Below are 14,192 nucleotides of genomic sequence, written 5' to 3' on the forward strand. Positions count from 1 at the left end.
GTATCTAACTTAATCATCAGACTGGACTGTCTGTTGCCAAGGCGACACATTGACATCTGACATCCAAGAAAACAATGCAGCCGCTGTGGGTATTTATCATCAATGGTATGGGCACATTTTGTTCTTAAATGTTCAACAGAGAGTGTCTTTTTTTAATTACATACAAAATTACAAATTAAAGAAGTAGGCTAAAAAAAAACTAAAAATCGATTATATTATTAGATTCATATCACGTATTTGCCAATAATTGTGCATTCTTTAATGACTTGTGAATTTATAAAAAATATATATATTTTTTTTTTTACACAAATATTTCTTCTGATAGGAACCTTTGAACACAGAATCTTTGTTCCTCTCCGGGGGAGGTAGTTAGTGACGGACTACCGCCGGCCTTATTTCCGCTAATAACAATCCTAGCTAATCTGCTCACAGGGTTGTTTTGTGCTACGATACATTTCGGAAACCATCATGGATGAGTGTGATAAAATAAACACATTTAATTAATTATAAGTATTCATTAGTCGTTGGTAATAAAAGTGAAGCAGAAAAAATACTAAAAAGCTCCGACCGGCCACAACGTACTGATAACTCGAGCGATAGCCATATTAGCATGTAGCCTGCCTATAATTTGTCGTCGGTTATTCCTAATTTATCTTTCTTATAATCTGGGATTTCCTCACTTTATTTTCAGATACATAAATGTAAAATCTTGATCTCAAAGGAAAGCGCAATCATGTTTCAAACGACCGTTTCCTGACCGGAAAGCTTTTGAGAAGATTTCCACTTGTGAGTAATGAATATTGACAGGTCCTTTTCGATATCTTTCATTTGATTTTTGTTTGTATTTGTTTCTCCATTGTTGTTGCAGTTTAGCATTCACTTTAAGCTTGCAAGATGAAGATGTTCTCAGTGTCCCACAAGACTGTCTTTGTGGTGGATCACTGTCCCTACATGGCCGAGTCCAGTCGTCAGCAGGTGGAATGTGATGTCCTGACCAAGAGCCGAGGCCAGGGAGTCATCCCTTTGGCCCCCGTGTCCAAATCCCTGTGGACATGTGCTGTGGAGTGCTCGATGGAATACTGCCGCATCCTTTATGACATTTACCCGCTGGACAAATTGGTTAGTGAGTTGTTCTGGTTTGTTCATGCAAGGGTAGGCCAGATGCTTTCAAGTAAAATCTATTTCTTTATAGATTAACTACATTGTGAGTGACTCGGAGTTCCACCTCTTAAATAGCTGGAAACGTGATTGCCAGAGCACTCATGAGGTTTGTATGTCCCCTTAAACTAGTTTTTCCCGAATGTATTCAGAAAAAGTATTCAAACTATTCCATTTTCCTCGCCTGACAGCTCATGTCGTCTCTGGCTGCGGTGGGGCCCCCGAATCCGCGCGAGGACCCCGAGTGCTGCAGCATCCTGCACGGGCTGGTGGCGGCGGTGGAGTCGCTGTGCAAGATCACCGAGCTGCAGCACGAGAAGCGTATCGCTCTGATGGACGTGGCTGAGCGGGTAGCCAACCGGGGTCGTATTATCTGTCTGACGAATGCTAAAAGGTAGACGACGCTGTGATGGAGACGTGTTATCAATTAGAAATGAAAAGTAGTGCTTAGGTGTCATAGTTCGTTAATTTCTTCTTTTTTTCTTAGTGACACTCATGTGCGCATGTTGGAAGACTGCATTCAGGAAACCATTATGGAGCAAAACAAGTTGGCAGCAGGGTCAGACAGGTCAGTTATTGTGGTGTGACAGTGGGTATAAAAAGTCTACACACCCCTGTCCCAATGTTATTTTTTGTCATATACAACAATGACACCAAGATAAATCATTTTAAAAAAAGAGTTCCAGCATTAATATGGTCTGCAACCTGCTCAATTGAGATCCTGTGGTTGCACAAGTGTCCACACCCTTTTACAAAAGGAATGTGGCATTTGAATAGGGGTGTGTAGACTTTGTATATGTATTGCACATACCATAGCATCTTTTTGGTTGTTTCAGGTTGATGGGCATCCAACAGTGTGAGCTGGTCCTTATTCACATCTACCCCCAGGGCGACGACACGCTCGTGTCGGACCGGCCCAAAAAAGAGGTAGGTGCTTCGAAAGCGTCCTTATTCCTATTTCCATCCGAAACATTTCTTCTTGAACGTCGGTTTCGCTCAGGTGTCGCCTCTGCTGACAAGTGAGGTGCACAGTGTGCGTGCAGGGAGGCACTTGGCCAGCAAGCTGAACATTCTGGTGCAGCAGCACTTTGACTTGGCCTCCACCACCATCACCAACATTCCCATGAAGGTGAGTGACCTTTGGCCCCGACTCCCACTAGGATCCATACTCACATTCCAAAAAAAAAAAAATCACTTGATGTCTAGCTTTGTAAAAAAAAAAAAATGTTCTCATAAGCTGCACGCATTGCTCCACTCACGTCTGCTTTGAGTTCTCACTTTTTTTTTTCCCCACTTGCCGGCTCTCCCTCCTTGTTTCCGACGTCTCACTCTCACGCTGTTTATTTTTATTTTTTTTCGTACATCTCACCTGCACGTGGACGCGACTGAACCCTGCTGCTGGTTTCATGCTGTATTTTCTGTTTTGCTAGCCCACATTAAATGTTTGCGAACAGGTTAGTACTCGAGTCGCACGCACACACGCACGTGAGGAGGAAGGAGCAGAGTCCGAGTCATGTGTCGTGTTTTTTTTTTTTTCTCATGTGTGTCTCTTTGGTTGCCAACATTTATTTGTATGACGTGTGAGATGTTTAAAGTAAGCCAACGCTGGTCTCAAAACAATTTTCCAACTCGTAAATCACGGGTGGACTCGTTCAACTCAAACGAGGTCTATCTAGAAATTCGAATCCCCCCAAATTATTTTGACCAGCTTTGTCTTTCCGCCCTTCAATCTGTTCACTGTCCGTCTGTTCCTCCTCCACTTTCCACTTACAGTCACCCGCTGTGTTATCCAGAACGACATCACACCTTTAGCTTTTAGCATATAGCTTCCTCCTTTTCCCCCTTAATAAAAGCCACCACCCATAACCGCAACATGAAATCAGCAGTGCGTGACAATTGGCGGGCTCTGATTCGACGTGGCGCTGACATGTTGCGTTTGTGTGTTTTCCGCGGACGGACAGGAAGAGCAGCACGCCAACACGTCGGCCAATTACGACGTGGAGCTGCTGCATCACAAGGACGCCCACATGGAGTTCTTTAAAAGTGGTGGGTTAGGACTGCTCGATTATTAAAAAAATAATAATAATCAGTTATTTTGAACAGTCCATTTGATATTAATGCATATTGCTATTTTTTTTAATGATTATTTGTAATCATGCAGTGTGATAATCATAATTAAATTTTGATTAATTGCACAGCCCCTCGAGAGTAAATTTCTGTTCATACTCTTTTTTTTATTTTTATTTTTTATTTTTTTTTCCTCGCACAGGAGACTTGCACATGGCCGGCACCAGCACGCGGGAGAACGGACTCAAAGAAACGGTCACTCTGAAATGGTGCACGCCACGAACCATCTCCGTAGGTGCGTTCAAGCCAAACGAGCGCTGGATTTATTTTGAATGACATCCTGACGCATTTCCCCTTCGTTTAGAGCTGCATTACTGCACAGGAGCTTATCGCATCTCCCCCACTGACGTCAACAGTCGTCCTTCGTCCTGCTTGACCAACTTTCTCCTCAACGGTGAGGCGCTTTCGGAAACTCCTCAAATCTCCCTCAGCAGCGTCGCTAACATGACTTTTATTTTCATTTTGAATCGAATCGTCTCCCAGGTCGATCGGTGCTACTGGAGCAGCCCAGGAAATCCGGATCCAAGATTATCAGCCACATGCTGAGCTCCCACGGCGGCGAGATCTTCCTGCACGTGCTCAACAGCAATCGCTCCACGCTGGAGGACCCGCCTTCCATCAGCGAAGGCTGCGGCGGGCGTGTGACCGACTATCGTATCACCGTATGTAACAATTTCCCGTGTTTTTTTTTTTTTTTTCTGATTCTTTTGGTCTCTTTTAGGATTTCGGCGAGTTCATGAAGGAGAACCGCCTTACACCCGTCTGCGAGGCCTCTCATCATCCTGCGGCGAAGCTTCCGGCAGACCGCGCCAAAGCTCAGCTTGAACGCCACACACGTTACTGGCCCATGATCATTTCGCAGACCACCATTTTCAACATGCAGGCAGTGAGCACATCTTCCTTTGCCGTTCTTACCCGACTCAATTTGATATTCTTCAGCGTGTCTTTCTTGACCCCCCTCCCTTTTCCACATCTAATAAGGTGGTTCCTCTGGCTAATTTGATCGTGAAAGAGACTCTGACCGACGAGGACGTTTTAACCTGCCAAAAGACCGTCTACAACTTGGTGGACATGGAGAGGAAGAACGACCCGCTTCCCATCTCCACTGTGGGTTCCAGAGGCAAAGGCCCCAAGAGGTTGGCTTGTGAATAACTTCCTGTCACTCCTCATAACCAGTTAAAGAAAGAAATCGATGTACATGATACGACATGGTGATTACAATTACAGAAATTCAACTTACTTCCTGATGACAGTAAATAAATCCAATGAAATTATGAGGTGTCAAAATGAATCGACAACAAATCAATTATAAAAATGGCCTCGTATTTTAATAATCAATTAATTGTATAGAGCCATTGCTTATTCTAAAATTGTAATTTCATCCATAATTTGTTAGCATGAAAATCTGGTTCAATAATAAAAAAAATCATTATGGCCAATATGACACATTTTAATGTATCTATGGAAGAATTTAAGTCAGTTCAAATGTTTTTTTGTTCCCTGTAGAGACGAGCAATACCGTATAATGTGGAACGAGCTGGAGACTTTGGTGAAAACCCACGCCGGGGCCACCGACAGGCACCAGAGGGTCCTGGACTGCATCGTCGCCTGCCGCAGCAAACCTCCCGAAGAAGAAGAGAGGAAGAAGCGGGGTAGGAAGAGGGAAGACAGGGAAGACCGGGCAGACAAAAACGGAGGCAAGGATGTGGAGGACAAAAGCTGGAAGGACTCGGAAAGGTGAGTTACTTTCATAAGTGTTCATCAAAAACTCAAGGTAATGCCGTCACTTGACCGTGCTTTGTTTTTAGGGCAAAAAGTGCGCCGGATAAGGACAATCAAGAGTTGGAAGTTATCAAGGATTCACCGGACTCCCCAGAGCCCTTGGTCAAGAAACCCCGTCTGGCCACTGACGAGGTTGAGTCACCAGAGGGCGCCAAAGGTACTTGAATCCCGATTGAGTTTTCTTACATTTATTAAACAAATTAATACAATTGTCAAAATGGCCTATTTTTGTGTTGCCATAGGACCCGTCTCGCTACTCTCTCTGTGGACCAATCGGATCACAGCCAAGTCCAGAAAGCGCCGGGAGTTTATGGGCAGAGCGCGCTCAGTCAACAGCAAGTTTGAGCTGTACCAGCACCTCAAAGATGAAAACGGGTGCAGTTGAAATCATCTCGCATATTCTCAGTTGTTAAATGAAAATAATAAATTACATTTTGTCTGTTTACAGGATGGATGTTCATGAAAATGGCAAGGCTTCCAGATGATGCTTTTCCGCCAAGCAGCTGTTCTTCTGTGTATTTTAAACATGGGGGTCAGTCATTCCCGAAAAGCACGACTTGCCAGTGAAATGATGAAAGTCTAATTTTTTAACCGTTTTTTGTAAATATGCCATTCTTGTATTGTACATTGCAATAAAAGCGAACGCTGGATTGTATTACATTGACGCTCTCTTAATATGCGCCTTACTTATCACTAATTTACACAATTGCCCAGTTTAGAGAAAAACAGTACCACTATGTTGGCTTAGATTGATAATGCAACGACAAAAGATATTTCAGTACGTGAACATTCTGTTCAAATTATGAAAGAAGTGACTGGGAAGTGACTCATTGCAAACGATCAAAGTTGATAATTGCCTGAGTGAATAGAGCCAACCAAAAAGAGCTATTGTAAAAATCACATTTAATTATTTTCATAAAAAGGAATTGAGACAGTTAACATGAGTTCACAGAGGTGGCTGTCTCGATCTACCAACTTGCTGTGATTAAACTCCAAATGCATATTTATGTGGTCAAAAGTTAGGAAATTATGGTGTAGTTTCGAATATAGTTTTAAATGTTAAAGAACGTTTTTAGCCCTTGAGGCTGTCATGGTTTTCCAAACTGCTTTTTTGTGGGGAAATAGTTGAATTTTTTTTTGTATATAACTAATAAAGTTAGAAATAATACATTCATAAATGTGTTTATGAATCACAATAACAAAAAAGTGCTCTCAAGGAGGCTGCCATCTTGGTTTCCTCACCGCCTGTGTCGTCATCATATTCAACCAAATATGGACTTCCGCTTGAGAAATGGAACGTAAGCCCCTGCCGTCCTCCTCCTCCTTCGACCCCACCCATTTCGTTTCGTGCTGCTTCTTTAGTCTCAACTTAGTCCAAAGTTGACCGCTCGCTAAGTTAGTGTTCCAAACTTACCAAAAGAATGTACGCGGGACGCCGCCGTTAAGCTGCTGTGATATCCAAACAAGTAACGGAAGGGGCTCGGCGGGGAGCGAAAACTTTCGTGTCAAAAAATGGAGAACGACATCCTGGAGATGGAGTCCCTCTCTGATGCCGAGGAACTCGGGGGAGATGCCCGTTTGGAAATGATAGAAGAAGACGTCGGTAAGGCAAACTAACTTGAGCTGCTTTTATACTTTATCGCATTTTTTCTCTCGAAACATTTAGAAAATCGGCCCTCCGGGCACACATGGGAAGGAAGTCAATTCCATGCTCCATGAGTCATAACTTGGCGAAAGTGTGTTGAAATCTGTGCTTGTTGCCATTTACATTGGTTTAATTTGTGCTGGGACTTGCTAGCAACAAAAAATTATGTTTTGCTCCAGGGGGGGCGTGTCTCCATGCCCAAATATGAAAAAAACCCAAAAACTTTCATGTCCCAAGGGGTATCACATGGGCCCTCTGACATTTTTTTACATGATGTGGTTCTGCCTAGCAACCGTTGCTTTGTTATTGCTTCCATTGCTAAAATGGAACTATGCTGCAGAAGTGGGACAGAATGAAGTCCAACCTGTTTTTAAAGGGGGCAAACTTGCTGTTTATTTTGCTTGAATGTTATCCATATATTTTCTCTAGTGCAAACACTTACATTTACAACAATGGACAATATTTTGCAGAAAAATATGCAAACTTATTTGCATTTAATCAAAAGGAGTTTTGAAGAACTGCCCTCAGAGTTCGTCTTCGACATTGGAATGCATACAAAAATCCAGATGATGTCATAAATTGCACTCCTCTACCCACATGCATGATTTGAATTTTTCCCCTACACAGATCTTGAGATAGATTTTTCTCAGAGTTGATATTATTGATCTCCCTGCTACCCCCTCAAACATCAGACATCAGTTAGTGCACTTTGCTTTAATGGCTCATCAATTATTCACACTCACACGCTTTGGTAGCATTATTAAGACTGAAAAAATGGCGATACAAAGGCTGGCGTTGTTGCTTTAGTATGATCTTGAACTGAAATCACACATGGAAAAATAGAAATGTGTGTGAGCACAGACAGGAAGTCGTACTCATAATGGGGAGGGCATCAAACAGGTCTGAACAGGCAGCCTGCGCTAAAATAAATAACACTCAAAGAATGCATATGTTGCACAGTTGTTATGGGTGTGAGAGGAAGTGGTGAGGCAGCATGCCTCTCAAGATAATCATATTCCTAAAATTGCAGATGTTTGATGACAGGGCTTCCCTATCTGATTTCAATCAATCCGCCATTTTTATCTTTCTCCAGTTTACCCCGAGGAGTTTCTGCCAACGTATCACGGAATCACGGAAGGCTCAACGGTTGTTAAAGTGCAACTGGTGAGTGTCATTATAGTTTACAGATTCATTAAACACATAAGAAAAGATTTTCCATTACTGATCCATTATGCTTACTTAAAGGGTAAATCAAATAAAAAAAAATCTTGATATAAAATATATTCTACGTGGCCCCCATTTGTCTAAACACATCTTTCTGATTGTATTTGTGAAATTTGAATTAAACTGCAAAATGGGCCCATTTCTATCCATCTCAGCGGGCGACCATTTTGCTGTTGACTAAAAATTACATCAAGGTTGCTCTGGGCTCACTCAGATAACAACCAATGACAGCTCAGCTTATGAATGTCACATGACCAATCGCAGAAAACAGCTAAACTGTGATTGGTCGTTACCCGAGTAAACGGACAGCAACTATACAAATATATATAATCCAGTTTGAGAATGAGTTTTCTAGAACATCTTGTATAAATTTAATATATTGAATCATAACACTGAGGAAAAAATGCAATTTGCTAATATTACAGTTTTACATCACTGTAAGAACTGCAGTGTTGAAAGTAGCTACACATGCCAAATCTTTTTTTAACATATGAGTGGAGACTGTCAATGTTTGCCCGTCCCACATCGCCTTCATAAACCGCGACGACATTTAAAACCGTCATTGGCGTCCTCCCCTCTCAGACATGCTCGCCATCGAGGAGGAACCCGAGTACGAGTTCCAACCCAACAATTTACCTGACCAGCTGTGCTTTCGTCCGCAGGCCGACTTCAACGAGAAGCCCGATTCGCTGTTCTTCAACGACGGCGTCCGCCGCATCGACTTCATTTTGGTCTACGAGGATGAGGACAGGAAGGACTTTGAGAAGAGACACACAGTCGCACGGCGAAAGGTACACAGCCATTTGTATTTTATACCAATTTGCTTTTTTATAATTTTGTTATATTATTATATTTTATGTCATATTTATATAAATCTCTACCAGGAGGGAAATGAACAGGATCATCGCTTGTGTGCTCTTTAGCTGTATTTTACAATACGTGAGCTATTGTAAGAATGCGAGTGAGTTCTTAATCTGCCCAAGCTGCTTATTTACCTGCACAAGTATGCTATTCGGAATTTCTTCAGTCACTCTTTACTTTTGCCACATCTACAAGAGCTTCTTCTTAAAGGGCTGGCTGCAGAGCAGTTTAGCCAAAATAAACATTGCTGGTATTTTGTGTTTATTGGTGAGTGACAATAAGGCGTTTTCCTCTTCTGCAGAGACGGCGGGAATACTTTGAGGCCAGCCTAATGAAAATGGGAATGGAGTTGGAGGCCACGCGATCTGTAAGTGGCTTCTTTTAGGTTTGCTGGTTTGGTTGTGGGATTTTCTGTTAACTGGTTTCGGGACAAGTCAGGCAAAGGTGGATTTTGTGCTGAAGGCCCTGGCCACTTTTAGAACTTGAATTTTGGAAAGATCAAAAAAGAAAAAAAAAAGAAAACGCTAAACTCTGAATGTAAATTAAATAAAAAATAAATATAAAGAATAAAAATATGTAGAATAAAATTGTAGATTTTTTTCATTCCAATTATTTCAGAAAAATATTTTTTATTCGACTACCAAATTGAGTGTTCATAAAGAACTGATCAAGCAAATATCTCCGATGCAGGTGTCGGACGACAACCTTGTGTTCGTCAAAGTGCACATGCCGTGGGACACGTTGTGCACGTACGCCGAGGTGCTACACATCAAGATGCCCATCCAGCCCAACGACCTCTCGTCACAGCGCTCGCCGTGGTGGCAGTGGCTGTCGACGATCACCAAGCCCTTCTACCCGAACGAGAACCTCATCAGCAAGGAAGCCGAGTTCTTCACCGCCCCCTTCGAGAAAGACCGTCTGGAGTACTTCTACGTCAAGGACAAAGATGTTTTCTTCACCTCGTCCATGCGGAGCCGGATGGTGAGCTGGCGCCTCAAAATGGCGGTCGGTAGCATCGCGATAAACAACACTGCTCACTTCCAGGCTTATTACATCTTGAGTCGAGCCCCCTATGAGATACGAGGCAACGTGAAGAAGTTTGGCATCCGGAAATTATTAGACAGCGGTGTCTACAAAGCTGCTTATCCTCTCCATGATGTAAGTGGCGACCGACCGATTGTTCCCCTGGCTGGAGGTTCACCCCGTGTTGTGTGTTGATCCAGTGTAGGTTTAATGTGAAGTCACAAGAAGAAGGCTGCCCCAACGAGAGGTTCCTCCTCTACAGTGAATGGGCTCACCCGAGAAGCTTCTACAAGATGCAGCCGCTCAACCTCATAAGGTAACTCAATATTTTTTTAAAAATAATTTCATTATTTATGTTATTAATTATTATTTTATTATTTATGTTATTATTTATTTATTTATTATTTTATTATTTATTTGTTTGTTTGAGATTCTGTTCATTTTTGTTCAGTATAAGCTTGGCTCCCACGTCACTCACCAGGCCAGGCTCCGCCTTTTAAAGCCACGCCCACTCAAATGGACATTTTATTGTTGTTGAGTCATTTAAAGTGAGACTCTCATGTGCAGTAAATTTTTTTTTTTGGTTACAGGAAGTACTACGGCGAGAAAATTGGAATTTATTTTGCCTGGTTGGGCTTCTACACCATCATGCTGGCTCTTGCTGCTGTTGTGGGTCTCAGTTGTTTCATATACGGATACAAAACGCAAGAAACCAGCACGTGGAGGTATTCATCCCACATATTTCGTTTTTGTCTCCCCTGTGGGTTCATTATTGTTCGTCCTCGGAAAATCGCTGGATTTGAGATTTCTGCTGTCTTGTATGTTTACAGCAAAGAGGTGTGCGACCCGGCGATCGGAGGCAAAATAGTGATGTGCCCGCAGTGCGACCAGGAATGCAAATACTGGCTCTTAAACAGCACCTGTGAAGCCTCAAAGGTCAGGACAGCAGAAATTAATTCATGTCCCGTATTAGAAGTATGAAAGTGGATTTAACGGAATGCTTTTGTTTTGTAGAAACTGTGCATATTTGACAATTTTGGCACGCTGGTGTTTGCGGTTTTCATGGCAATCTGGGGTAAGGCACTTTAGCTTAAATGTTTTTTTTCATGATTGAGATGTGCCCCTAATCAGCACATTTGTCTGTCTTCACCTCCTCACTGCAGTGACACTCTTCCTGGAATTTTGGAAGCGCTACCAGGCCGAGCTGGAATACCAGTGGGACACGGTGGAGTTCCTGGAACAAGAGCAGCCGCCCCGGGCTGAATACGAGGCCAAGTGTATATACGAGAGGAAAAACCCGATCACGGGGGTGAATTGCATTTTTGGTGTCATTTCAGTTTGGCGGCAATGTGTCAAAGGTTATAGTAGCTTTTTGTGTGGGTGTTTTAGGTGAAGGAAAAAGTGCCATACACAGCCTGTGGACGATGCATTCGAGTGTCAATAGGAATCGGGACAGTTTTGTTCTGGGTAAGATAATTTTGTAGTATTCTACACCACTACATTTATTTTTTTAATTATATTTGTATTTTTTGACACACTTCTAGTCTTCCGTCTTCCTGCACCACTTAAAAATTTTCCACATAGCAAAAAATTAACTTTTCACAATATTTTTTATGCCAAAAATTACACAAATTCACCTATTCAACATTATTCTTTTTTTTTTTCTCTAGTTCTTCCATTATTGTTCCTTCAAGTCCGATTCCCATCATGATGGAAATTTGCATATTTGCGTCACAGATCCTGCTTATCCTGGCCTCCATCGTGGCCATCACCGTGTACCGCTTGGCTGCCTTCTTCGCCTTCTCGGCAAGGCTGCGAACGCAGGACCTGAAGGAACTGGAGCCTCTCAAGGAATACGTGACACCGCAGATGGCCACGTCGGTCACGGCTTCACTCATCAGCTTCGTGGTCATCATGATTCTCAACATGCTATACGAGCGGGTCGCTATCTGGATCACTAACTTTGGTGGGTCGCTGAGATGACAACAAAAATCATTAAACATATATTCTTTATCCTCTGTGAAGAATGGCTAATGTTACAGAAACCATCTCCATGTATATTCATGTATTTGTATTATCCTGCCCCCCAGTGGCCAAATTACATTAATTTGAAATGCATTCCCTCGCCAAACAGAGCTGCCAAGGACCAAGACCGACTACGAAAACAGCTTGACGCTCAAGATGTTCCTCTTCCAATTCGTCAACTACTACTCGTCTTGTTTCTACATCGCCTTCGCTAAAGGGAAGGCCGTCGGGTATCCCGGACGACCCGTCTACCTCTTGGGAAAATACCGTAATGAGGAGGTAAGATTTGTCATTGTCTTGTGTCATCTCTGAGCCTGTTTGGATTTGTCTGGGTTTTTTTTTTTCCTATCCTCAGTGTGATCCCGGTGGTTGTCTGATCGAACTGACCACTCAGCTGTCAATCATCATGGGCGGTAAAGCCATCTGGAACAACATCCAAGAGGTCTTATTACCGTAAGAAAACAAAAATAACACGATAAGCCGGTATTGCAGTAGCAGCTCAGCTGAACTCTGACCTCGCCCGTGCGTCTCGCAGGTGGGTGAAAAACGTGATCTTCCGCTACTGCACGCATGCGCCATCACCAAAGGTGATCCCTCGCTGGGAGCAGGACTACCAGCTTCAATCCATGCCCAAATTGGGGCTCTTCTATGAGTACCTGGAAATGGGTAAGGAGGAGAGTTTTGTTGTCTGCACTTTCAATTTGAAATAATATTTTTCAATAATGGAATGGAACTGTATTTTAATATATCTGAATATACTGTAGTCATTCAGTTTGGCTTCGTCACCCTCTTCGTGGCCTCCTTCCCCCTGGCTCCGGTCTTGGCGCTGGTCAACAACCTGTTTGAAATCCGCGTGGACGCCTGGAAAATCACCACGCAGTTCCGCCGCATCGTTCCGGAGAAGGCCCAGGATATCGGCGCCTGGCAGCCTATCCTACAAGCCGTCGCCATCCTGGCCGTCGCCACCAACGTGAGTTTCCTCCGGCCGGTTTGACGTCTTCGATCGTACGACGTCACCAATTGTGGATTTCCCGTTGTTGTGCCCAGGCGATGATCATCGCTTTCACATCCGACATGATCCCGCGGCTGGTCTATTACTGGTCTTTCTCCGTGTACCCGTACGGGGAGCATGATTCTCAAACCATGCAGGGCTACATCGAAAGATCTCTGTCCATCTTCAACGTTAACGACTTCTCCAACTACAGCAGGCCGCTAAGCGCGCCGGACAACATCACCATCTGCAGGTAAAAAGTGGACATTGCAGTAAAAAAAAATCATGCCTGAAAAATCTACATTGTGGCATCTCACCAATGTCACTAACCCAATTTTTTTTCTTCCAGGTATCGAGATTTCCGCTACCCACCCGGGCACCCTAAGGAGTACGAGTACAACATCTACTATTGGCATGTGATCGCTGCCAAAATGGCGTTTATTATAGTTGTCGAGGTAAGGAAGACAAACGAAACAAAAATAGTTTTGAGTTACTAAACAAATGTCTGTTGACAGCACATCGTATACCTGACCAAGTTCATCCTGTCTTACGTCATCCCCGACGTGCCGTACGCCGTCAAAGAGCAAATGAAACGGGAGAAGTACCTGACCCAGGTGATCCTGCACGAGACCAACCTCAAGCTGGTCACCAAGCGCCTTAAGCCCATCCACGACGTTTTGCACAAGAATTCCGACGGAAAACCGGAAATTGCGTTGGATTTGGATATTTGAAAAAAGGAACGGCTCGCGAATGACTGAAAATGAACAAAACTGACGAGTTGGACAATAAGGAGAAACATTGCTTATGTGTCTGAATGCAGGGAGAAAATTAGGTCAAGTTACTTTTAGACAGCTCGTGATAAGCTTTATTGTTCTTAAATTCGGACATATTTCAGTATTATTGAAAGCCATAGATTATGCTTTATTTTTACGTCACAATCATTTCTCAATGTATACTTACAGACGGAATCCATGAGAGAAAAAATAGATTTTTATTATTTTAGCAGCAAAACAGTATGTGTGAAATCTGTCAAAATGTTTACAGGAAGTCCATCAGTCACTTTGTCAAAGTCTGATTAAGTTCCTGTCAAAAATAAGGAAAATAGTAAAACACTCCATTTATTATGGTGCACTTTTTTAATGGAAATCTGAAGCGGGTCGGATAATGGATGTTCCGATTATGTGACCACTGCATTGCACATTTTTGACTGCATGTTTATATCTGCAATACCTCTGCTGTATTATTGCCACGCTCTATGATGGTACTATAACCACTACAAAGGGCAATTGTCTTTTATACAGAGCTATTAAATTGTTTTCATTAAAAAGGTGCGTGCCGTTTGTCGTTTTTGTCATG

At 42.9% G+C, this 14,192-nt stretch overlaps 2 protein-coding genes across 2 annotated transcripts; both read left to right on the plus strand.

The window, feature by feature from the left end:
* Positions 1 to 360: 360 nt before the first annotated feature.
* On the plus strand, positions 361 to 5,722 carry ints13 (integrator complex subunit 13). The gene is made up of 17 exons (XM_088367553.1): positions 361 to 786; positions 869 to 1,119; positions 1,193 to 1,267; positions 1,350 to 1,552; positions 1,646 to 1,726; positions 1,995 to 2,085; positions 2,159 to 2,287; positions 3,120 to 3,204; positions 3,428 to 3,520; positions 3,590 to 3,679; positions 3,769 to 3,947; positions 4,007 to 4,171; positions 4,267 to 4,421; positions 4,792 to 5,022; positions 5,094 to 5,224; positions 5,310 to 5,442; positions 5,516 to 5,722. Exons 2-17 carry the CDS (start codon positions 895 to 897, stop codon positions 5,550 to 5,552), a joined length of 2,103 nt encoding a protein of 700 aa, XP_088223679.1. The 5' UTR covers positions 361 to 786; positions 869 to 894; the 3' UTR covers positions 5,553 to 5,722.
* A 657-nt stretch (positions 5,723 to 6,379) lies between these two features.
* On the plus strand, positions 6,380 to 14,163 carry ano6 (anoctamin 6). Its single transcript, XM_088366639.1, has 20 exons — positions 6,380 to 6,670; positions 7,806 to 7,876; positions 8,599 to 8,727; positions 9,099 to 9,164; positions 9,488 to 9,778; positions 9,842 to 9,955; positions 10,021 to 10,136; positions 10,411 to 10,545; positions 10,651 to 10,756; positions 10,835 to 10,895; positions 10,984 to 11,129; positions 11,210 to 11,287; positions 11,558 to 11,786; positions 11,955 to 12,124; positions 12,201 to 12,298; positions 12,381 to 12,511; positions 12,610 to 12,815; positions 12,893 to 13,089; positions 13,186 to 13,291; positions 13,352 to 14,163. Exons 1-20 carry the CDS (start codon positions 6,580 to 6,582, stop codon positions 13,565 to 13,567), a joined length of 2,757 nt encoding a protein of 918 aa, XP_088222765.1. The 5' UTR covers positions 6,380 to 6,579; the 3' UTR covers positions 13,568 to 14,163.
* The last annotated feature ends 29 nt before the right edge of the window (positions 14,164 to 14,192 follow it).

The sequence above is a fragment of the Syngnathus floridae genome, chromosome 22, assembly GCF_059516105.1.
Source record: "Syngnathus floridae isolate MCC-2025c chromosome 22, RoL_Sflo_1.0, whole genome shotgun sequence".
NCBI lineage: Eukaryota > Metazoa > Chordata > Actinopteri > Syngnathiformes > Syngnathidae > Syngnathus > Syngnathus floridae.

What these genes read in the sequence shown, in the direction of transcription:
- ints13 (XM_088367553.1), top strand. Translation starts at nt 895, where the DNA reads ATGAAGATGTTCTCAGTGTCCCACAAGACTGTCTTTGTGGTGGATCAC. An exon ending in ATTGCCAGAGCACTCATGAG is followed by an intron (nt 1,268 to 1,349) that starts GTTTGTATGTCC and finishes CTCGCCTGACAG; the next exon opens with CTCATGTCGTCTCTGGCTGC. An exon ending in GTCACCAGAGGGCGCCAAAG is followed by an intron (nt 5,225 to 5,309) that starts GTACTTGAATCC and finishes GTGTTGCCATAG; the next exon opens with GACCCGTCTCGCTACTCTCT.
- ano6 (XM_088366639.1), top strand. Translation starts at nt 6,580, where the DNA reads ATGGAGAACGACATCCTGGAGATGGAGTCCCTCTCTGATGCCGAGGAA. An exon ending in TATCTGGATCACTAACTTTG is followed by an intron (nt 11,787 to 11,954) that starts GTGGGTCGCTGA and finishes CTCGCCAAACAG; the next exon opens with AGCTGCCAAGGACCAAGACC. An exon ending in CTATGAGTACCTGGAAATGG is followed by an intron (nt 12,512 to 12,609) that starts GTAAGGAGGAGA and finishes AATATACTGTAG; the next exon opens with TCATTCAGTTTGGCTTCGTC.